The sequence below is a fragment of the Gymnoscopelus microlampas genome (assembly GCF_963454915.1).
Source record: "Gymnoscopelus microlampas genome assembly, chromosome: 23".
In the NCBI taxonomy this organism is placed as follows: domain Eukaryota; kingdom Metazoa; phylum Chordata; class Actinopteri; order Myctophiformes; family Myctophidae; genus Gymnoscopelus; species Gymnoscopelus microlampas.
In genome coordinates this window covers 2,520,811-2,544,496 of record NC_139960.1, presented here as the reverse complement: position 1 = coordinate 2,544,496, position 23,686 = coordinate 2,520,811, and the positions used below count along the sequence as shown (strand labels likewise).

The following is a 23,686-nucleotide window of genomic DNA, read 5'->3' as shown; positions in this document are numbered from 1 at the left end:
TCTCTCTCTCTCTCTCTCTCTCTCTCTCTATGTCGTATGTGTTGTTGCACGAGAGAGAGCTGCTCCTCAGTTTGAGAGAGAGGCACGCGTGACTATGGAGGAAAACAGCTGAGCTCTCTCTCTCTCTCTCTCTCTCTCTCTCTCTCTCTCTCTCTCTCTCTCTCTCTCTCTCTCTCTCATTCTCTCTCCATTTCAATTTCTATCTCTCTGTGATTCCCTCTATTTATGTCTCTCTCTCATTTTCTCAATTTCTCTCTCTCTCTCTCTCTCTGTCCACATGACCAATCAAAATGGAACACTGAATACAATATCCCCTCTCTTCTCTTCTCTTCTCTTCTCTTCTCTTCTCTTCTCTTCTCTTCTGTTCCTTCCTCTCTCTCTATCTCTCCCTCTGACTGATTTGTTTTTTTCTCTCAAGAAAAAAACAACACATTTTATTCTCTCTCTCATGGCTGTGTGTGTGTGTGTGTGTGTGTGTGTGTGTGTGTGTGTGTGTGTGTGTGTGTGTGTGTGTGTGTGTGTGTTTGCGCGTGTGCGCGTGCGTGCCTGCGTGCGTGCATGTGTGTGTGCAGACATATTTTTGCCATATGCCATATATATATATATATATATATGTTGGATCACAGGTAAACCAAGAACCTATAGCATCAGTCTAAACAATATGCTATCAAAAAGATAATCTGTACATTGAAAATACAGTATACTAGGTACACAATGAACCTATGGCTAAATAACATACAAAAGTTTGTTTTGTTTTTTTAATAGATGTATCAATGCACATTTAACTAAAAACATGGACTAAGTTACTACATCAAGAGTCAAATCAAATAATTGATTTGTTTCCCTAGTACAGGTAAGACACAGAGTCATGTATTTCTCTTTTTGTTGCTGTACTTTGTACCATATGGTTAAGGCAGTAGCACAGCTACTCTCCTGTCACATGAGATTGTATGTATGTATGTGTGCGTGCGTGCGTGCGTGCACGTATGTATTGTCAAATATATATCGCTAACCCCCAGGGGTCCTTGAGGGAGTTCCAGGGGGTCCTCTGCAAAATGTGCTTATTTTAATTTAGAGTAGCCAATAATGTTTTACCCCTTTTCTCCCATATAGGGTCTATGCACAGCAGCCATATTATGAAGACATTCACAGGTGTTACCAATGATACTAATGAAGGCTCTGTTCCATTCTGGTCAAACAGAGTCAGGGTGCTGATATTGTTGCATGTTGGCTCACTGGAAACCTTCCAAATGGCCCCTTACAGGTGTGTAACTCTGAGAACAGAGCCTTCATTAGTATCATTGGTAACACCTGTGAAGGAAGTGATAATATGGCTGCTGTGAATAGAGCCTATTAAGTCATTATGCCACATTTCTGTGTTGTCACTGCTGTCGTATCCTACTGACTCACCTGCCAGTGAGGAGCCCCCACCAGGAGGACGTAGACGTAGAGCGTTCGTCCTACTCCTCCCGCCCAACACTCCCCGCTGACAGATGCCGCCCCAGCCGGTAGGAGTACGTAACGTGCAATGATGCATTATCACCCTCCCCGTCCGGCTTACCTCCCCACGGGCCAAGTGTGTTCGTGTAGACGCTCGACAAAGCCTGATGGACCACGGTGTATTCAAACCCACAACCTCCGTGGTGATGGGCAAACATCACTAACAGTTTAACAACTTTAACCCTATATACCTCGGCTATTCATAAAAAAAATAGGCGATCTACAAGCTCACAGCTTGTGACGAATCGATGTGACGTGTTGTGAGCCAGTAGATCTTCTATATTTTTTTTAAAATCATTTAGACATTGTTAAACACAAATCCTTTCCTCTGGGGGTCTCTGGCACAACATCTTTGCAGATTGGGGGTCCGCAGCCAGATACATATCAATGTGGGGGTCCTTGACATGAACTTCACTCATTGGTTTCTAAAGACCGTTTTGAAGCCTCTATTTCAGTGAAAAACGGCTTTGACCCAATCACAAGCCCTGAAAGCATTCCCTGCATTAGTTTTAGAATGAATGGGACCATAATTTACAAAAATGCATATCATGCTGTGTGTAAGAAGACTTGAAACTAGCGATTGAAAAAATAAAGCCTTTGAATGAAAAGGTTTACTGATGAAACCAAGTGTCAAGTCGGGTCAAGTTCCCATCGACTGGAGCCGAATCAGTGCCAGCTGCTGAGCCATTAGTCGGAACTGCAGCGTTTTCATTACTTCCGCACTGGCTTCATTTTTCAAGAGCAGAACCTTGCCACCTGGTTCTGAAGTGGGGGTGCCAGGCATCAGACATTGAATCACGTGGATTTTGGAATCCACATGGCAATGGCCTTAGGTGACGTCAGTCATCTTCATCTAAGGCATTGGTTCTCAAAGTGGGGTCCGGGGACCCCGAGGGGTACTTGAGGGGGTTCCAGGGGGTCCTCAGCTAAATGATGGATAGGAACCAAATGGACCCTTATGGGTCTGTAACTCTGAGAGTGTACAAATGGAACCAAATGGACCCGTTAGGGTCCATTTGGTTCCATTTGTACACTCTCAGGGTTAAGTTAACATTGATTTTACAATATGAATTGGGGTCCCAGAGATAGAAATGCCATTAAATGGGGGTCCGTAGCCTATGTCAAACTGGGGGTCCTTAAAATCAAAATGGTTGAGAATCACTGCTAGAGCCGTAAAAATCTTCTCTTGAGTCCCTGGCTTATCTTTTCAAATGGGGGTCCGTGGGCTAATAAGTGTCCATTTGGGGGTCCTTGACTTGAAAAAGTTTGAGAACCACTGATCTAAGGCAGTGGACCCATTTGTATGTGTTGCAATTAAATGTGCCTTTCTTAGTTTTAAGTTATTTAAAAAAAAAACGAATCTAAAATCTTTTATTTTTATTTTTCAGGGGGAAAAAATGCATTTCTGAATAAAAAAAATATGTATTTTTTTCCCCCATAATGTAAAAAGAAATTGTGAAAATAGCCGATCTACAACTCTCGATGTGTCGCATCGCGACCATTGAGCGATCAAATCACAAACCAAGTGCCACTGACTTGGCAGAGGTCAAATGTCCCTGACGTATTAATGAACATGGCCATGCCACCATTAACAGCCGTAGCAGTCTGACAACCAAAGACATGTAGAGTAGCCTACACACTACTAAGACTGTGTTAATATCTTCTCAAGAATCAAGAATGGTTTATTTGTCACTTACACAAGTACAAGCGACAAAATATTATTTGGTACTCGCATGCTCTCTCTGTCTCTCTCTCTCTCTCTCTCTCTCTCTCTCTCTCTCTCTCTCTCTCTCTCTCTCTCTTGTCACGCACAAACATGTGCACGCCAGTGGTGGAAAAAATACTCAAATGTTTTACTTAAAAGTACTAGTAAAAGTATCAATACTGCAATGTAGAAGTACTCTGTTACAAGTAAAAGTCCTGAATAAAACATTTACTTGAGTAAAAGCACAAAAGCATAGATATCAAAATGTATTTAAAGTACCAAAAGTAAAACTACTAAAATGTTTGAAAATTGCCGATCTACAAGCTCACAATGCGTGACGCGTTGTGAGCTTGTAGATCAGCTTTTTTTTCAAATAGCCTAGTGGAGTAGAAGTAAAAGTATAGACAATTGGAATTACTCCAGTAAAGTAAAAGTACCTCAAAATTGTTCTTAAGTACAGTACTTAAATAAGTAAATGTGCTTTAGTTACTTTACACCACTGGCGCACGCACGCACGCGCGCACGGAACGCACGCACGCACGCACGCACGCACGCACGCACGCACGCACGCACGCACGCACGCACGCACGCACGCACGCACACACACACACACACACACACACACACACACACACACACACACACACACACACACACACACACACACACACACACATATGGATTGACAGTAGCCTACTCTTAGTTTTTTTTACAACTTCTGTTTTGATTTGGCACTAAAGTTGACTTGCAATGATAGTACATTTTCATGAGACAAGAATTGAGCTCCTACCTGTCAGCGTGCCTTTTTTATCATCCCTTTGCCTTCAGCAATCCCCTTCAAAAAGCTGACTGTATACGTGGGGGCTACCAGGAAGCAATGCTTCCGCGTGTCAGTGAAAATTGATGCTTTGATTTCATGTGTTTGGAGAGGACAAAATAATTACTCACAATCGTAAGCTGACCCCAAACATCGACAGGATGTTGAGCGCAGCACCGTTTGAAATTGGGATATTTATGGAAGCTCCGAAAATTCAATCATCTGTCTGTGATGTGTGTGTGACTACTGAGGCATTTAAACAGCCCCGTCTCTGCAGTAAAGGGGTCGATTGAATTCAGATGAGAATGTTCTGCCTGTTTTATGTGCTGGGTGCTTCGTTTTACCTTTATATCTTGGAGAGAGGACGGGAATGATTGAAACTTATTTTTTTTTTACGCCGTGACTCTGTAAGGAGGCCAGGCATGTCTGTCTGTCTGTCTGTCTGTCTGTCTGTCTGTCTGTCTGTCTGTCTGTCTGTCTGTCTGTCTGTCTGCCTGCAGTGGTGGAAAGTAACTAAGTACATGTAGGCGTATTCAAGTACTGTACATAAGTAAAATGTCGAGGTACATACAGTATATACAATAACCACGTCAGCCGTATATACATTTCGGCCATTTGAAAATAGCAGATCTACAAGCGTCGCGATGTGACACATTGTGAGCTTGTAGATCTGCTATTTTCAAAAGATGTTTATACATTTGAAAACTTGTGAAATGGGACATTTTGCATAATGAGTACTTTTTGCTTCTGGTACTTTAAGTACATTTTGATACCTTTTGTACTTTTACTCAAGTAAATTTAGAATTTCGGACTTTTGCTTGTCAGAACTTGAGTATTTGTACATTGCAGTATTGAGTACTTTCTCCGGCACTGGTTTGGAGCCCAGCCATGTCTGTCTGTGTATTTGTCTGGGGGCTAATCTCGCAAACCGATCAGCGCCAACTTTGTTTAGCGGGCGACCAGTTGGCCAGAGAAGGTCGGTAGACCTTTAATTATCTCATGGGGCAAATTCAGTTTCCGCTTTACTGATGGGCCCTCAGATAGTCATGGTTAACAATGGGGGGGGGGGGGGGGGGCGGGGGGTGTCTGTTAGGGGAGGAGCTCAAGGCCACTTTGGCGGACCTGTGAGCGGAGGGGTGACATTTTGGTGATTATGGATGGCCTTTCTACCTACATTTTACTGAGGACACATGTTAGTACTCATTTTACTGAGGACACATGTTAGTACTCATTTTACTGAGGACACATGTTAGTACTCATTTTACTGAGGACACATGTTAGTACTCATTTTACTGAGGACACATGTTAGTACTCATTTTACTGAGGAACCTTCACTTGTAGTTGAGAAACATTTGACCAGCAGTATCTAAACTTTGACCAGAAGTGCCCTTTTGAAAAAAAGAAAAAAAAAACGTTGTTTTTTTTCCAGTTTACAGCAGGGGTCTTTAACAGGGGGTCCGGGACCCCTAGGGGGTCCTCAGAGTTACTACAGGGGGTCCGCCAAATCTTTATGTGATATGATTTTTTTTTTTACCATAACCACTCGAAACCTAACATCCCTTTTCTGAGGAGAACTTTAGCCAAAAATAGCAGATCTACAAGCCCAAAACGCCGCTGCGAGGCGTTGTGGGCTTGTAGATCGGCTATTTTTGGCAAAGAGGTATAGGTGTAGAGGGAAAAAAGAGCAGACCAAGTCAACAAAAAAAAGTATAATTTACTTGAGCACCTGCCCCTCAAAATGTCTGTGCACGCCACTGACTTTGACTGAAGTACTGGGGTGGAATACTTTGTCCTCCATTGCAGGATCACTCACAGTTCATTGGCTTGTATGAAGGGAGAAATGATTATTGTTATTATTGTGTTTACAATGTGTATCATCATTAACAATCATTTTATAGACCCAACATCCATAGAATCAGTCCATTGTCATTATGACTGACAGGGTGAAATGGTGACACCTATTGGAATTATGGAAGGACCATAGTGAGAGTGATTCAGTACACATTGTGTTATCAATCTTCATTTGCAAATACATTGCAGTGTTATCGCACGCGCACACACACACACACACACACACACACACACACACACACACACACACACACACACACACACACACACACACACACACACACACACACACACACACACACACACACACACACACAACGTGATAGTTATTATCATCAAATGAAACGATTTTCTCTCTCTCTCTCTCTCTCTCTCTCTCTCTCTCTCTCTCTCTGACGTTTGATCTGGGGAAATCATAGAAGCTTTTTGTTTTTTTGCTGATTTATTTAATCAGAAATAATAATTACATGATGGGGTAAAACATTTGCATGAAAACATCACAAACTAAAATCGAAAAAACAAGAGCTAACAATTAAAATCACATGAGGGCATCATAAAGCCTAAATCAGTGGGTCTCAATTATTATTAGTTTACCAGGACCCCAATAACTACAATGTAGTATGGGACAATTTGGTTCAATTTGTACTCTCTCAGAGTTACAGACCTGTAAGGGTCATCAGATCCCAAATGAAGTGCCACTCTCACTTGGCACTAAGGTCAAATGTCTCTGACCTAACAGGCCACCATTTATGCCTGTAGCAGTCTGATCACCAAAGCTGCTGTTAACTTATCCATTTATAAAAGTAAGAGTGTGTACAAATGTAACCAAATAGGGGTACAAAAGTTAATCAAACTAATCGATTTAATGGATTATAAAAGAAATAATCGATAATTGATTTTTAATCAATACACACACGCACACGCACACGCACGCACACACACACATACTCGATAATTGACAGACTTACAACACCAATCTAAGAACCAATCACACAAACCTGTGTGTGTGTGTGTGTGCGTGTGTGTGTGTGTGTGCGTGCGTGCGTGCGTGCGTGCGTGCGTGCGTGCGTGCGTGCGTGCGTGCGTGCGTGCGTGCGTGCGTGCGTGCGTGCGTGCGTGCGTGCGTGAGCGTGAGTGCGTGCGTGTTTGTGCACGCGTGTGAGTGTGCGTGCGTGCAAGTGTTTGTGTGTGTCTCACAGGTCAATTACACTGAAGAGGAGGACAACAGTCTCCATCTCTGGAAATATTTAAATTTATGCAAATAATGTGACATTGTGTGCTTGTCCTGAGTTTGATAAATGAGGCTGCTTGTCTCTCTCTCTGTGTGTGTGTGTGTGTGTGTGTGTGTGTGTGTGTGTGTGTGTGTGTGTGTGTGTGCGTGCGTGCGTGCGTGCGTGCGTGCGTGCGTGCGTGCGTGCGTGCGTGCGTGTGTGTGTGTGTGTCAGACACGGCACTGCATAGACCAAATGAATACATGAAAACCCAGCCGCAACCCTATGTTCAGTGGAAATAACTAAATAAGTACATTTAATCAAGTAGCCTGCCGAAGAACAGTTTGGAGCTTTTACTTTACTTGTGTTTGTCCATCTTTCAATGCTATACTTGTACTCCAGTACACCTTAGAGGCAAAAATTGTTGTTCATAACGCACATTTAACCACTTAAACGCCATTTTATACTTTTGCCATTCGAAAATAGACAATCTACAATCGTCTACCAGCCATTTTTGAAAAAGTTTGACACATTTTAAGACATTGTAAGTACATTTACTTTGGTAATGTAAGTATATTTAGTTTGAGAGCAAGAAAGAAGAAAGACAAAGTTGTGTTTGTGTCATTAAATGTGTGAGTTTCCTCACACAATGTCCTCTCCCGATCGAGAGGAAATTACAACTGTAACACCCCGGAGTCAAACCCGCATGAGAATCCAAACCAATCTACCAATCCTCAAGAGGAAGTATCCCATGGACCAGGGCTTACAGTAAGTACAGTAGGTGAGCTTCAGACAGTACTACTTGTGTGCTAACATGTGTGAACATTTATCCACAAATGTTCGAGGGACCCCCCCAGAAGCAAAGATTTGAGTTAAACATGTATACTCAAATATTTGCAAAAAAACGTTGCACCTTTTGCCGCGCCATGAGCTTGTATATCTGCTATTTTTGAATAGCCAAAGAAATCTAAAGTGACACAGATGCGTTCCCGGATTGAATGGGTTAACATATATATACCGCATACTATGGATTTAGTTATATCTATACTATGAATGTGCAAAATCTCTGCCCGTCCGTCTGTGTGTGCGTCTGTTGTTCACGTATTCAAACTCGGCACGCTCATTGGCAAGGACCCGAGGGAGTGGCGAGCCCGGCGTCGTGCTGGTCGGATAGGTGGCTGTATACCAGATTGCAGCTTTATTATTATCACAGCCTCACGATAATAATAAACACGAAATTACACAGTCGTATTATACCAGCTTGCTGCAACATTTCTTTTGCCCCGATCCAATCTTCGTATTGTATCTGCAGCACAAAATGTAATGTAAACAAAATATGAAATTCAAATGTGTGTGTGTGTGTGTGTGTGTGTGTGTGTGTGTGTGTGTGTGTGTGTGTGTGTGTGTGTGTGTGTGTGTGTGTGTGTGTGTGTGTGTGTGTGTGTGTGTGTGTGTGTGTGTGTGTGTGTGTGAAAACCCATTGGACTAAACCAAATTATAAAACAGCAAAAGGAAAACTACCTGACACATTGGAAAGAAGCAACACAAAAGCAGAGTAAACTAGAATGCTATCTGGCCCTAAACAGAGAATACGCAGCGGCAGAATACCTGAGCACCGTGACCGACCCAAAACAAATCTTAACTAGGTACAGACTCAGTGAGCACAGTCTTGCGATCGAGAAAGGTCGTCACAGGCAGACCTGTATCCCGAGAGAAGACAGACTATGCACCCACTGCACACACAATGAAGTGGAAACCGAGCTACACTTTCTAACCGTCTGTCCATTGTACCAAGACATCAGAGACACATACTTCCCACAGATTACAACCACGCACAGAGATTTTGAAAACATGACCAATGACAAAAAACTCCCATATCTGCTGGGCGAAGTACAACAATGTGCAAACACAGCAGCAAGATTCGTGAGTTGCTGTGATAGGAGAAGGATATCAAACGGAAGACAACCACCCTAAAGACTAATCATTGTGTATATTCCTGCACTATACCTGCACCCAGTGATCTTGGTACATAGAAACTGATCTATTGAAGATTCTGACTTTCAAATGTACATATATTTTGTTTTTATTGTATTGCTGTATTGTTGTATTGTGCTTTCTGCTTTGGCAATGTAAACATATGTTTTCTCATGCCAATAAAGCCCTTTGAATTGAATTGAATTGAATTGAATGTGTGTGTGTGTGTGAGTGTGTGTGTGTGTGTGTGTGTGTGTGTGTGTGTGTGTGTGTGTGTGTGTGTGTGTGTGTGTGTGTGCGTGTGCGTGTGTGCGCGTGCATATGTAAGTATATCATGCACAGTATACATACATTGCTGCTATGCTCAGGCACCTTAGTTTATTTCTTATCTCAGGTACTTTGTAAATATGTAGATAACTTTTTAAGAGACACCCGAGAGGGTACACATAGGATCCCTCTCCAGCGGCAATTTACCGGGTGTTCGGGTCCATTTGGTTCCATGCATTGCTACGAGTAGCAGCCCAAATTCTGCTGGAATCGATAGTTATGTTGCGACAACTTGCGAGTAAACACCAGGGCAGGCAGGCGTGTCTAGTATGGTTATGATGCCATAGCATGGGAGGACGACCGCCGTTCAGAGTATGGGACGTCTCCCCATAGGCTCTATTCACAGCAGCCATATTATGAAGACATTCACAGGTGTTACCAATGATACTAATGAAGGCTCTGTTCCATTCTGGTCAAATAGAGTCAGGGTTGCTGATATTGTGTGCATGTTGGCTCACTGGTCTACAGTTGGGGTCCAGGGACCCTCATGGGCTTCCAAATGGCCCCTTACGGGTGTGTAACTCTGAGAGTGTACAAATGGAACCAAATGGACCCGTAAGGGTCCATTTGGTTCCATTTGGTTCCATGAGCAAGGCAGCTTGGATGTCAGGATGCTAGTTAAAATCCTAATGTTTACCACACTCCGGAGTTTTTGTGTATACTGTCTGTCTGTCTGTCTGTCTGTCTGTCTGTCTGTCTGTGTGTGTGTGTGTGTGTGTGTGTGTGTGTGTGTGTGTGTGTGTGTGTGTGTGTGTGTGTGTGTGTGTGTGTGTGTGTGTGTGTGTGTGTGTGTGTGTGTGTGTGTGTGTGTGTGTGTGTGTGTGCGTGCGTGCGTGCGTGCGTGCGTGTGTGTGTGTGGCCTAGTTTCTCTCACTCCTCCCTCTATTGATCTGTCCATTTCTCCTCTCCTCCGTCCACCCATCCATCCATCACCTAGCTCACTGAGAGAGAGAGAGGATTAGATTTTAATGATTCTAATATTTTATACATTTCATATTTCATATTAACTACCGGACAGTTATTATCCGCTCCACTGAAGTGTGACTGTTATATATCACTGTTAGGTTTATTATTATTATCATCATTACTATTAGCAGTGGTGGAAGGAGGACTTTTTTTACTCAACTAGAAAGAGCACGACCACAATGTAGATATACTCTGTTATATTGTTACTGTGTTCCTGTTTTAAAACAATGACTTAACTAGAAGTACAAAATTACTGGCATCGCAATATATAGACAACATAAAGGGTTAGAGGGTTTTCTCCCTCAAAATATGTACATTTCAGCAGTACTAGAGGTCCTGGTAGGAGATAAAACCAGCAGTACTAGAGGTCCTGGTAGGAGATAAAACCAGCAGTACTAGAGGTCCTGGTAGGAGATAAAACCAGCAGTACTAGAGGTCCTGGTAGGAGATAAAACCAGCAGTACTAGAGGTCCTGGTAGGAGATAAAACCAGCAGTACTAGAGGTCCTGGTAGGATATAAAACCAGCAGTACTAGAGACACACACACACACGCACGCACGCACGCACACACGCACGCACGCACGCACGCACGCACGCACGCACGCACGCACGCACGCACGCACACACACACACACACACACACACACCACAAGTCCCTATGGAATTGTCCCACAGGCAGAGAAGGGTTGATGTTAGTGACATTTCACAGTAATTGCCTTCCCTCAGACAGACAGACAGACAGACAGACAGACAGACAGACAGACAGACAGACAGACAGACAGACAGACAGACAGACAGACAGGAGAAGGGGGGGGGCTCAAAGTTTACATTCATTGAAAATAGTCAAGACAAACAGAGAACTTCAGAGTGGAGAATATCGCACAAACTGCACCAATACATTTAATCAATCATAAAGACAATAGATGATGGATAATTTAATACAATTATTATTATTTGTATTAAATGACATGCCCATTTTGGTGGGAAAAGTACTAGAATGTTTTACTTTAGTAAAAGTATCGATACTTCAATGTAGAAACACTCTGTTCACTATGAATTGAGTTCAAAAGGACCCCAGTTGAAAGAAGCCATTGGCTTTCTTGGGCTTTTTAATCCTATTTAGTTCACCTTGTATTTGCACTGTACGTTCATGTGCTTTTTTCTGCAAACTTTTAAATAAGGTATTTAATCAATCAATCAATCAATCAATCAATCAATCAATCAATCAATTTTACAAGTAAAAGCCTGGAATTAAAACTTTACTGTAGTAAAAGTACAAAAGTATTGGTATCAAAATATACTTAAAGTACAAAAGTAAAAGTACTCATAATGCAGTGTTAAAATATGAAATGTATAAAGAATCTTCTGAAAATAGCAGATCTACAAGCTCACAATGCGTCGCATCGCGACGCATTGTGAGCTTGTAGATCGGCTATTTTCAAATGGCCAAAATGTATATAGGGCTGAAGTGGTTAATGTATGTTTTGTGATAATAATCAGAACCTACAAAAGTAACTAGTAACTATACTTACTAGTACAAACACTTTTGTGTTGTTGTATCTGGACAGTAGCTTTGTAACTCCACAGTGTGGGATCAACAAAGATATCTATAATGTGTCACAAAGTGGTACGTTGTGAGCTTGTAGATCTCAGTCCCTGCAGTAGGTGCTATATTGTAAAAAAGAAAACAAAGAAAGAAAAAAAAAAACACAATTATGTACATTATGTTTGGGACACACACAGGGAATTCATAATGCAGCGTTTGTGAACGTTGACAGAAAGCAGCCCAGCCACCTCTATGCTGCCCTCATGTGGAGAGAGTCTGTATGTGCAACATGTAGCCAAGCCTGACAGCAACAACACAGATCAAGGCTCATTAAAGTGAAACTGTTAATCGAAAGACAAAACATATATAAAAATAATTGATGTTTTAATAAACTAATGGGAGAGGGACAACAGACATTGAATAAGCATGTCAAAGAGAAAAAAAATAATCTAGATCATTCTACATAATACGTATACACAAAGTACATGAGGTCAGTGGTGGAAAGTAACTAAGCACATTTACTTAAGTACAATTTTGAGTTATTTGTACAATTTTCAGTACTTTTACTTCTACTCCACTACATCTCAGAGGCAAATATTGTACTTTTACTCCACTACAATTATTTGAAAACTTTAGTTACTAGTTACTTTTGATTATTATTACGAAACATGCATTAACCACTTCAGCCCAATATACATTTCGGCGATTTGAAAAAAGCAGATCTACAAGCGCGTGAGCTTGTAGATCTGTATTTTCAAAAGATTTTTTTTTAACATTTTATACATTTGAAAACTTGTGAAATGGGACATTCTGCATAATAAGTACTTTTTGATGCCAATACTTTTTGTACTTTTACTCGAGTACATTTTGAATTCCAGACTTTTACTTGTAACAGAGCAGTTCTACATTGCAGTATTGATACTTTTACTTAAGTAAAACATGTGAGTACTTTTTCCACCACTGCATGAGGTTAAGCATATATAGGTGGCAACACACTGGTTGGCCCACACATAGCGGCAGGTGTGTACATGTGATTAGATAAGGTGCAAAAAAAAAAAAAAACACAAAACATTTGAACAAAAAAGAAGAAAAAAATCCACCAGGTCCACATGGAAGGCATAGTCTGGACGGAGAAACATATTATTAGAGTGGTTTGATTTTTAACGCAGAGTAATGTCTGGTGTGTGTGTGTGTGTGTGTGTGTGTGTGTGTGTGTGTGTGTGTTTGTATTACTATACTTGTGAGGACCAAGTATAGTAGAATTTGAAGAAATATACATTGTGAGGACCGTTTTCCTGGTCCTCACAAGACAAATGGTTGTTTTATAGTTAAAAAAAACATTTTTTAGAGATACGTTTACAATTAGAAAAACATTCAGGTCAGGATTAGACATTTATAGGTGTCTTAGAGGTTAGGTTTAGGGATTGGAATTAGAGTTCAACATGATTTATACTTAGTTGCGCGCCAATAGCTGATCTATAAGCTCACCGTTGTTGGCTTGAAGATCTGCTGTTTTTCGGATTTAGGCTTACGGTTAAAATGGCAATTATTATTTTTAAATGGCATTCATAACATGGCTGTCCTAAAGTGTTGATCTCACAAGTATAGTAATACAAACATGTGTATGTGTGTGTGTGTGTGTGTGTGTGTGTGTGTGTGTGTGTGTGTGTGTGTGTGTGTGTGTGTGTGTGTGTGTGTGTGTGTGTGTGTGTGTGTGTGTGTGTGTGTGTGTGAAAACCTTAGTTCAGCTATTTTTAAACATGAAACATGACTCTATCTGTGTCAGCGCTGCTGTTTAGGCCCGATCACTATGCAAAGCATGTGCTTTTATGCAAATCACCAGGCTATTTGTAATATTTATTCACATGTCTGTATGTACGTGCGGTGTCACTATGACTGCAGGCTGTTCACCGGGACAACAACCAAAACACGTAACAAAAGAAAATGAGTCTTGTGATCAAAACGTTTATGTAAATACTTGTAACGTTTCGGGCGTAGTGCGGAGACGGCACAATATCAACACTTTGTTGCTGACAGGTGGAAACTGTCCCAGTTCCAATTGTGCCTGCTCATTTCTTTGTGTCATCATGTCCAATTGCACTTGTTTTTTTTCCCTGTATCCTGCGTTTCTCTCTCCTGGTTTGATACAATAGGCTCTACGCACAGCAGCCATATTGGGAATGATTTGGGCCCCTTCCTTACTTCCTTCACAGGTGTTACCAATGATGCTAATTAAGGTTCCATTTAGTGTGGCATAGTGGTTGTCTTATTTTCAAGGACCCCCATAACTCTGAGAGTGTACACATGGAACCAAATGGACCCGTAAGGGTCCATTTGGTTCCATTTGTACACTCTCAGAGTTACACACCCACCATAAGGGGCCATTTGAGAACCAAAATGGAGTGTTTCTAGTGAGCCAACATGCACGATATCAGCACCCTGACCAGAATGGAACAGAGCCTTCATTAATATCATTGGTAACACCTGTGAAGGAAGTAAGAAGAGGCCCAATTTCTTTCCAATATGGCTGCTGTGCATAGAGCCTATTGTTATCCTGACCTGAAAATGCATTTTACAGTATGTATACTGAGTGAGTTACTTGGCGTGGTGTTTACACATGAGCTGGAGAGACGGGGAGACCCCTTTAGCAAGCATTCTATAGCAATGATTAATATCAGAATATAGAGCTATTTAATACTTATTTTAACAAAATAAAATCACTTACTCTACCTTTAATTTACGCAAATAAAACTGTTCTGGATAGTAAGTGTCCCTCGCAGTGCTATTAGTACACGTCCTCGACTAGCAGTATAGACAGCGAGAGGCACTGAATGAATAGTTTAATAGATTAAGAGATTAGATTAGTTTGCTTTGTACGCTTGTTCGCTTTTTTATGTTTTTTTTTTTTACATTTCACCCATTTCCATATTACTGGCTCCTCACCAATGCTCATTTTTAAGATAGCATCATTTCTGTCTGCTCACTCCGTGTCTCAGAGTAAGGCTGTGCACTGATTCAAACCAGACTGAATTATTGTAATTATTTTGATGCAAGAAAAATGGCTTCTATTTCTGCGTGCTAACTTTCCAGGAAGAGAAAGGCGGCAGTTTGTATTAGCTTGTAGCGGGGAATCGATCGATGATGTCATTGGTAGGCCGGTTTCTGAACTGTCTGTACAGCCCACTAATGAGATGCAGAGTGACTAAACGTGCAAATGAATTGGCTTCAAAATATACATTACCAAACGTGAAGGTAGCCTACTAATATGCAAACTATCCCATTTCAGAAGTTTTTCAAAAGGTTTCGAATATAGCCAACCGACACGACAATGTGAGCTTGTAGACTGGATATTTTCAAATATATGAATAAAAAATAGGACTTATTGGTTTATTACGTTTTGTAATAGTAATCAAAATTTACAAAGTTTTCAAATAATTGTAGTGGAACAAAGTGTAATATTTGCCCTCTGAGATGTAGTGGAGTAGAAGTTTAAACTATTGAAAAATGGACATATTCAAGTTAAGTAAATACCTTGAAACTGTAGTTAAGTACACTACTTGAGTAAATGTACTTAGTTATTTTCCACCGCTGCTTTCTCCACAGCCTTAACTCAGCACACAACGAGGCCAATAGCAGCAGACGCATAACACAGCCACGTCTCCCTTGATTACCACACCATCGGAGTGGATAACATCAAAGGTGACAAAAAAATAGAATCGGCTGAAAGTATGAATAAAATCTCAGAAACCTTGTATCTCCATACTTCAACGTTTTATGTTTTCTTATTTTTTTCCATAAATGAAATTGAAAATGAAATTCCTACTCCATCACACAAGAGTGTTGCACAAAAGTGGTGAAAAAAGCCGATCTACAAGCTCACAAAGGCTATTTTCACGACTTTGTTTTACAATAATAAAAAGGAACGGGTTTAGACATACATGGTTTCCTGCCCAACTCTGACGGTATTCAGAACTGCCACCATGGATGTGTGTTCACTTTCAAACTGTACTACAGGTTATGATTAAAACCGAACGCTTTTCTCTTTGACGCTGGGAGGAATAAATACAACGGAGGTCCAAGCCCTAGCAGCTGATTGATCATAAAGTGAGGTCCTCTGATCTCAGAGCTGCTTCCAGGCGGCTGTGTGAAGAGCAGGTCACCAGATGATTCTCTAAAGTCTGATTGGATGTGCGGCCTTTAAAGGCCAGCTCAGATCAAAGACTCACAAGACAAAAATGTCAGCAGTGTGAACTAGAGCAGTGATTCTCAACCTGTGGGCCGGGGTAAAAAAAAGAAAATAAAAGTCAAGGTATTTTTTTCTTTAAAACATTGACAATTGTTTTTCTTTGTGATACAAATGAAGAGGATTGTAAAGTATACAATATGTTAGTTCCATTGATGCAAGTCAGAACACTGAATAGATTGATTCACCAATTAAAATAAACATGTTCTGAAAAAGTAAACGGCCCACCCATCTGACGGAGCACGGATCTCCACCAGGCCAGGTTGCCTAACCAGGGAGGTGATAGTCATGGGGTGCAGCCGTCAGGAAGTAGAAATACAATGAACTAGAAAATGTGCTCCTCGGAGCACAAGTCTCCGCCAGCAGAACCGTGCTATCAACTGTCATCAACTTACGTATTGTGATGACACCAGTGTGTCTACATAATGTATTGCTCCGCCATTTCTCAGCCATTTCGTGATTATTCCTGTCTTACCTCACTTTGAAAGAGACCAAGACTCTTTCAAAGTGACACATCTATTTATAGGCCGCTATACGTCATGCGTCTCACTAGCCAATCCGAGCTCACTCTTTCAACGTATTGTCACGTGTCACGCAGTGGTGTGTTCTACCGTCAGATGCTGTGTACGGCGTATACCTTGAGATTTTTTTCCGTCGCCACCGTATACCTTCAAAAACTGTTCAAAACAGCGTATCTGATACGTTGATACGCATCTGATACGCTGCACCCAGGAGTGGCTGCTGGCTGGGCTGGGGGGAGCAGCAATACAAACAGCAAAAGTGTGGTCTGACCATCTGACTAGTCTAACTCTGAGGTGATGGCTTATCATGTGTGTGGCTATTGTTCTTGAGGTGATAATTAATGGCTACTGGCGAAGGAATTCACACATTTCAACGACCTGCCATTCACTTCATTGAATAGGTCACTGAATTGAGTACTTCATTAGTATTCAAATTGCGCGTATAGCACAGCAAAACACAGTTTTGTCAATACAGTTTGTGTCTTCAATGCCAAGTTAATTATGTAATAGATACAGGAAGGCTCGCGGTTAACACTGCTATTATATCTGATAAGCCTAACCATCATTTATTTATAACAATCCTTGCACTTCTATGGCAATGTATTTTTAAATGCAAAAAAAAAAGTGGTTGAGTTACAGGGTGATTAACATTACAAACAGTAGAATATCAGTACAAAGCATATTGTAAGTGTAGGCTACTCAGTGTTACTGTGAAACTGGGCCCGAGTGGGCCTGGCCGAGTTAGTTGCATTGAAAATGCATCTAAGCTTGGAAGTGGTTGAGCTCAGGTGATCAGACATCAGTAAGAAAAATCAGTACAAAAGAAAAATCAGTACAAAGAATATTGCGTGTGTGGCACAAACGCGCGCGAAGCGTGCGGAAAATTTTCACATTAAATATTTTTGTGGACCACACACGCGCGCGCGCGTGCACATTTTTTACATTTAATTAATTATAGACGCATGCCGTGCGTGTGGGAGGCAGGGAATAATCATAGTATACCTTCAAGAAAAAACTAGAACACAACACTGGTGTCACGTGAGGCTTGACCATAGCTTGGCCGAGGGGGGGGGGACGGAAAGTGAAAACATAGTCTCCTGGCGGAGACAAAAATAGAGTCGCTGAAAGCAGTTTTGCAGGTTCTAGAGGCCATTCAACAATTTGGCAGTGACTCAGGGGTAGAGTGGCCGAATGAGTTCGATCCCAGGCTCCCCCAGAGTTGGTGTCGAAGTGTCCTTGAGCAAGACACTGAACCCCTAATTGCTCCCGATGAGCAGGTTGGTGCCTTGCATGGTTTCCTCCACCATCAGTGTGTGAATGGGTGAATGTAATGCACAATCTATGTAAAGCGCTTTGGATAAAAGTGCTATATAAGGTCGCATGGCGAGACTAACAGACAATAAGTCCCGTCTGTGGTCTGATCCTCTAAAAAGCAAGTTAAAGGAGTAGTTCACTCAAAACTAGTTCACACTGAGCTCCCTTTCAAATATTGAGACACTTCAGTGTGGAATTCCTCAGGGAAGCTGCCTTGGCCCCCTTCTCTATTCTATTTTTGTAAATGATATGCCATAATACAAAATGCAGGAATGGGGATTTATCGGATGACACGATTATGTACGTATCGTCAGAGAGCATTGAACACGTTAATAAGGTGCTTCAGTTAGAGTTAAATCTAGTGTCTGAATGGATCATGGAAAATAAGCTGAAGTTGAATGTCTTAAAAACTAAATGCATGGTAATAGGCTCTAAATATGCTCTCAGGACAGATCAGAAATTAAGCTTATCTGTGCAGGGTGCTACTATTGAGCAGGTTAAATAAGTCAAACTGTTGGGTGTCACTATTGAGAAAACAATGTCATAGTCCACCCAGATTAATAATACAGTGGAGAATGAGTAATGCCATCTATACCATTAGAAGGAGTGCTCATCTGCTAACTAACACAACAATCAGACTAGTCATACAATATCTAGTTCTGTGAAATCTGGACTACTGTCCTGTTATCTGGTCTAGTGCATCGAAGCAAGAACTTGGTAAACTTCAGCTTGCTCAGAACAGAGCGGCAAGACTAGCACTTCACTGCTCTGTTAGGAGTAGTGTGGATGCTATGCATGTCAGGCTGTCATGGAGGAGGGTGGATGAAAGACTGGCATGCAGCCTTATTCTGTTTTTAAAGAATGTGTATTCCTCACAGAAACCCTTTAGTTTGTTTTTACAGCTATTACCTGCAGATGAAAGACATGGTTATAATACTAGACAGGCATCAAGTGGTCACTTTACTTTACCTCTGCCCAGAATCAATGCACTTAAAAAACAGTAATGTACAGAGCCATGGCATACTGGAATGTGCTCCCCCCATATTTGACTCTAACAAGAAATACATTTGGTTTCGAAAAGAAACTTAAGGAAGCAATAATCAGAAAGGAACAAAAACACTAAGTTTGTGTTTTTGTTCACTACCATTGATTATGTTGTACTGCATTTTATGATTTGTATTGTGATGATTTTGCCTGGACCCCAGGAAGAATAGTCTCCACTAAGGTGTAGACTAATGGGGATCCTTAATAAACAAACAAACAAACAAACCGGAGACTCTGCCGGTCATCAAATTATTGGCTTTGGAATACGACAATAACTCGGGCCCGGACCCGGGTCCACATGCCAGATGCTGTGATTAGTGTAAAAACTGCCGTTCCTGGGAATGGAACGGTGATCCATTCGGAATGGAACAGGTGTGTCTGGAAGAGGTTGTCTGGCATACAAATCATGTGTACTCTGTGCAATGTGAAGGCTCACCGTACCAAAACAAGGAAGTGGACAGCTATTCATATATCATTATACCATGCGAGTGGCACATTATTTGACCTGGGTTATACCTTCTGATAGTTCTACTTGAATGATGACATGAAATAATAACAAAATATTTTGAGATGGGGGGTCCGTTGCCAAATACATATCATTTTGGTGGTCCTTAGGATTTAGAAGACATTATTTTGTATGTAGCCCACTCACTCAATTTCTCAATTGGTAATGGCAACAAAATACAATATCAGGATGTGTCTACTGTGGCTAGTTGAATGTTGCATATAACTGGGTTCAGGTGCAAAGAGGCCCGGTTAGCTTATTGTAGCTATACTATTATTTTATATATTCACCAGTATTTATTTCACAACATGTGAACTGACCCTGCCTCAAAATACTTCTGACCCTGATAAAATAAAACAAAATAAAATACAATAATTCCCCCAAAACAAATAAAGAAAATACCCCTGGGTTTGTTTGACTCAGTTTATGGTACCAGTATCGTTGGCACGCTGTTGGAGCTCATAGGAAGAATCCTCACAGTTAGGTAGAATATGGTCTGTACTCACAGTTCCCTAGAAAAACCTGTGCAGGAGCTGCAGTGTCCACACTCCAAGTTCCAGGTGAGTGAGTAGTGGCTGTGCTGTCGGCAGACCCAAATGCACCACTCTGTGTGCACGTGGACCCTCAGTATGCAGTGGCAAGCTCTGAGCACTTCTATAGCTACAGCTGGTCTGAAGGACACTATATCCAAAAGGAAAACCCACACACTAATTAACTTTCTATTCTTTACAACAATGTTGTCTTTTTTTTTAATCAATTATACTGTAGTATTCATACTCACTCAAAACTTGGTGCAAAAAGAAATATCCTCCATTCACTTCTCCTCCTGCAGTCACAAGTGTTAGTGGACAGCTCAACTTGTGTTTGTTTATGCTTTAGCTTAGCATTAGCTAGGTTACACTGTCAGCAACTGGTTGTGCTAGACATCTGACTGGAACACACAACTCTCCCGTTTTTCCTTACAGGCTAAACGGGTATCTGTAGCATCTGTAGCAGGGTTCTCAAAATGTAAACAACATTATACAGTGTACACAAATGTAACCAAAATTATGCAGGGTACTACATGTAGAATCCCCAGATGCAAAGATTTTAGTTACAAATGTTTGCTTAAAGAAAAAAATAATAATAAAGATTATACACATATACATATATATATATATATATATATATATATATATATATATATATATATATATATATATATATATATATATATATATATATATATATATATACATATACATATATTAAAAGATTTGCAACAAATGTTCACGATTTTTCAAACATTAGCAGACCTACAAGCTCGTAGCGCGGCACTCAGTGAATATATGTATATGTATACATAATTCTCATAATGGAACCCAGGGGGAGCATGTATAATGAAATATGGATGGGACCCATGATTGACCCCTGGGGGACCCCTGGGGGAATCCTTTATCCACTTGGAATCTTTAGAGGGATACCAGACTAACTTGCAGCTGGTGGTTGTCCAATGTCGGCCAATAATGACTTAATCACAGATTCAGACAGCTCACATACTGTACTTGGTGTCTATCATTCACCAATCATCAGAATTAAATCGCTATATATGAAAATAATACATAAATATCAAATATTATTGGTCCTCCAAATCCACTCAAATCTACTTCCTAAAAAAAAAAAACTTGCATCAGCTCATCATGGTAAACTCGGGAAGCGCATGCATGCACATACATACATACATACATACATACATACATACATACATGGAGGCAGACAGACATGCAGGCAGGCAGGCAGGCAGGCAGGCAGGCAGACAGACAGACAGACAGACAGGCAGACAGACAGACAGACAGACAGACAGACAGACAGACAGACAGACAGACAGACAGACACTGATGTAAACAGTAGACCAACTTGATGCCAGATCTTAGGAAATGTGTGCATTCCTGCTACCATAGCAACTGAGATGTGTGAGTAAATACTCTGACCAATCAGCACACAGATGTGACACATCATCTTGGGAGAGTTTGGGGATATAAATAATCGTGTCAGTGCTACGGTCCTATTAGTGGAGTTGCACATGTAGTGAGAAATCAATATATGAACTTACAGTTTCACCAGCATCAAACTGAAAGAGGATTTCTCCACGGTTTGAGTCTATATCAATATCTGAACTTACAGTTTCACCAGCATCATAGTGAAAGAGGTTTTTCTCCACAGTTTGAGTCTACACTAAAGTGAAAATGTCTCGCAGATATGATTCCAGAACAACCATTTTCTCCCCTGAAGGACGCTTATACCAGGTGGAATACGCCATGGAAGCAATTGGCCATGCTGGAACATGTCTGGGGATTCTGGCGAAGGATGGCGTTGTGTTAGCCGCAGAGAGACGCAACGTCCACAAACTGCTTGATGACGTTATCTTCTCTGAGAAGATTTACAAGCTTAACGAGGACATGGCTTGCAGTGTTGCTGGAATTACATCAGACGCTAATGTTCTCACAAATGAGCTGCGACTAATTGCACAGAGATACGTGTTGCAGTACGGGGAGCCTATTCCCTGCGAGCAGCTGGTGACACACCTGTGCGACATCAAACAGACCTACACACAGTTTGGAGGCAAGAGACCGTTCGGCGTGTCCCTGCTCTACATGGGCTGGGACAAACACTACGGATTCCAGCTGTACCAGAGCGACCCCAGTGGCAACTATGGAGGCTGGAAGGCCACTTGCATCGGCAGCAACAGCGCCGCCGCAGTGTCCATGCTGAAGCAGGAGTTCAACGAAGGAGAGACGACACTGGCCGCAGCATTGGCCCTGGCCGTCAAAGTCCTCAACAGGACCATGGACGCCAGCAAGCTCTCGGCGGACAAAGTGGAGATCGCCACCCTGACGCGGGAAGACGGCAAGACAAAGATCAAGGTGCTGAAGCAGACGGACGTGGAGGAGCTTATCAAGAGGCACAACGCAGACGGGGCCGGAGCAGAGCGCATACCTCCGCAAGAAAGTGAGGCCAGTCTATGACGCTGTCTACTATGACGTCAGTACTATGACGTACGACATCTCCATGTTTGGGCACGGTTTCAACCCAATCCAACCTCAATTGTCTTCCGGTATAAAACAAAAGTTCAGAAAAGTAAAATAATTTTCACAACATGACAAATGGAAATGTGGCACTTATAGTCCCTGACGGCCCACTTGTGCCCAAGGCGTGGCGGGGATAATCAAGAAAGAGAAGAATCCGTCTTAGAGTCCCATTATTGCTCCGAGATAATATGATAAATATGTGTTCTCTTAGTACAGTATTGCATATAAATAGTCTGGGACATTGAGGCCTTGGAACTTAAAGGAGCACTCTCATAATAATTGGTACTCACTAATGCTCATTATAAGATGGCACCATTTCTGTCTACTCACTCCGTCTCAGAGGAGGGCTGTGGACAGTTCGGAAACCTGACTACCAGTGACATCATCGGTAGGCCTTTTTTGTCTCCGCCAGGAGACTATGTTTTCGTTCTCGTCCTTCCGTGTGTCCACCAAGCTAACATTGGTCAAGCTTCACGTGACACGTGACAATATGTTGAAAGGGTGTGCTTTGATTGGCTATTATGTCACTTCAAAAGATCATTTATATCTTTTGAAGTGAGGTAAGACAGGATTAATCAGGAACAGTACTGGCGGAGACCTGTGCTCCGAGGAGCACATTTTCTAGTTTAACTTTTTATTGTATTTTTTTAATTAATGCAAGAACATCGACTTCTATTTCAGCATGCTAACTTTCAGGAAGAGAAAGCCTGTAGTTTCTATTCGCTTGGGAATCCCCATCGATGATGTCATTGGTAGGTAAGTTTTATGAACTGTCCAAAGCCCACCAGTGAGATACAGAGTGAACGTAGACGGAAATTGAGCCATCTTATAATGAGCATAAAGGACCAATTATATGAAACTTATAGAGGTTCAGCCGGCCCTCCCATTAGCCAATCTTAATATAGGTTAAGAGTTTTAAAATGACAGTTCAACTGAGAGACTGAGCAAGCTGTCATTCCTTACATTCCTCACCTATCAACTCAATCACCTCATTCGGTCTCGTTCTATAAAGGACTGCTCCTCTTCCCTTCTCACTCATGCATACTTTTTAGGTCACCCACCACCTCCCCGACACACACATTTCTCTTTGTAGC

The 23,686-nt window shown here is 41.5% G+C and overlaps 1 protein-coding gene across 1 annotated transcript; it reads left to right on the top strand.

Annotated features, from left to right (window-relative positions):
- Nucleotides 1-21,749: 21,749 nt before the first annotated feature.
- Nucleotides 21,750-22,529, top strand: LOC311040062 (proteasome subunit alpha type-4-like; the record flags this gene model as incomplete). Its single annotated transcript, XM_084050134.1, has 1 exon — nt 21,750-22,529. The coding sequence occupies one exon, from the start codon at nt 21,750-21,752 to the stop codon at nt 22,527-22,529; it is 780 nt and encodes a 259-aa protein (XP_083906260.1).
- Nucleotides 22,530-23,686: the final 1,157 nt, after the last annotated feature.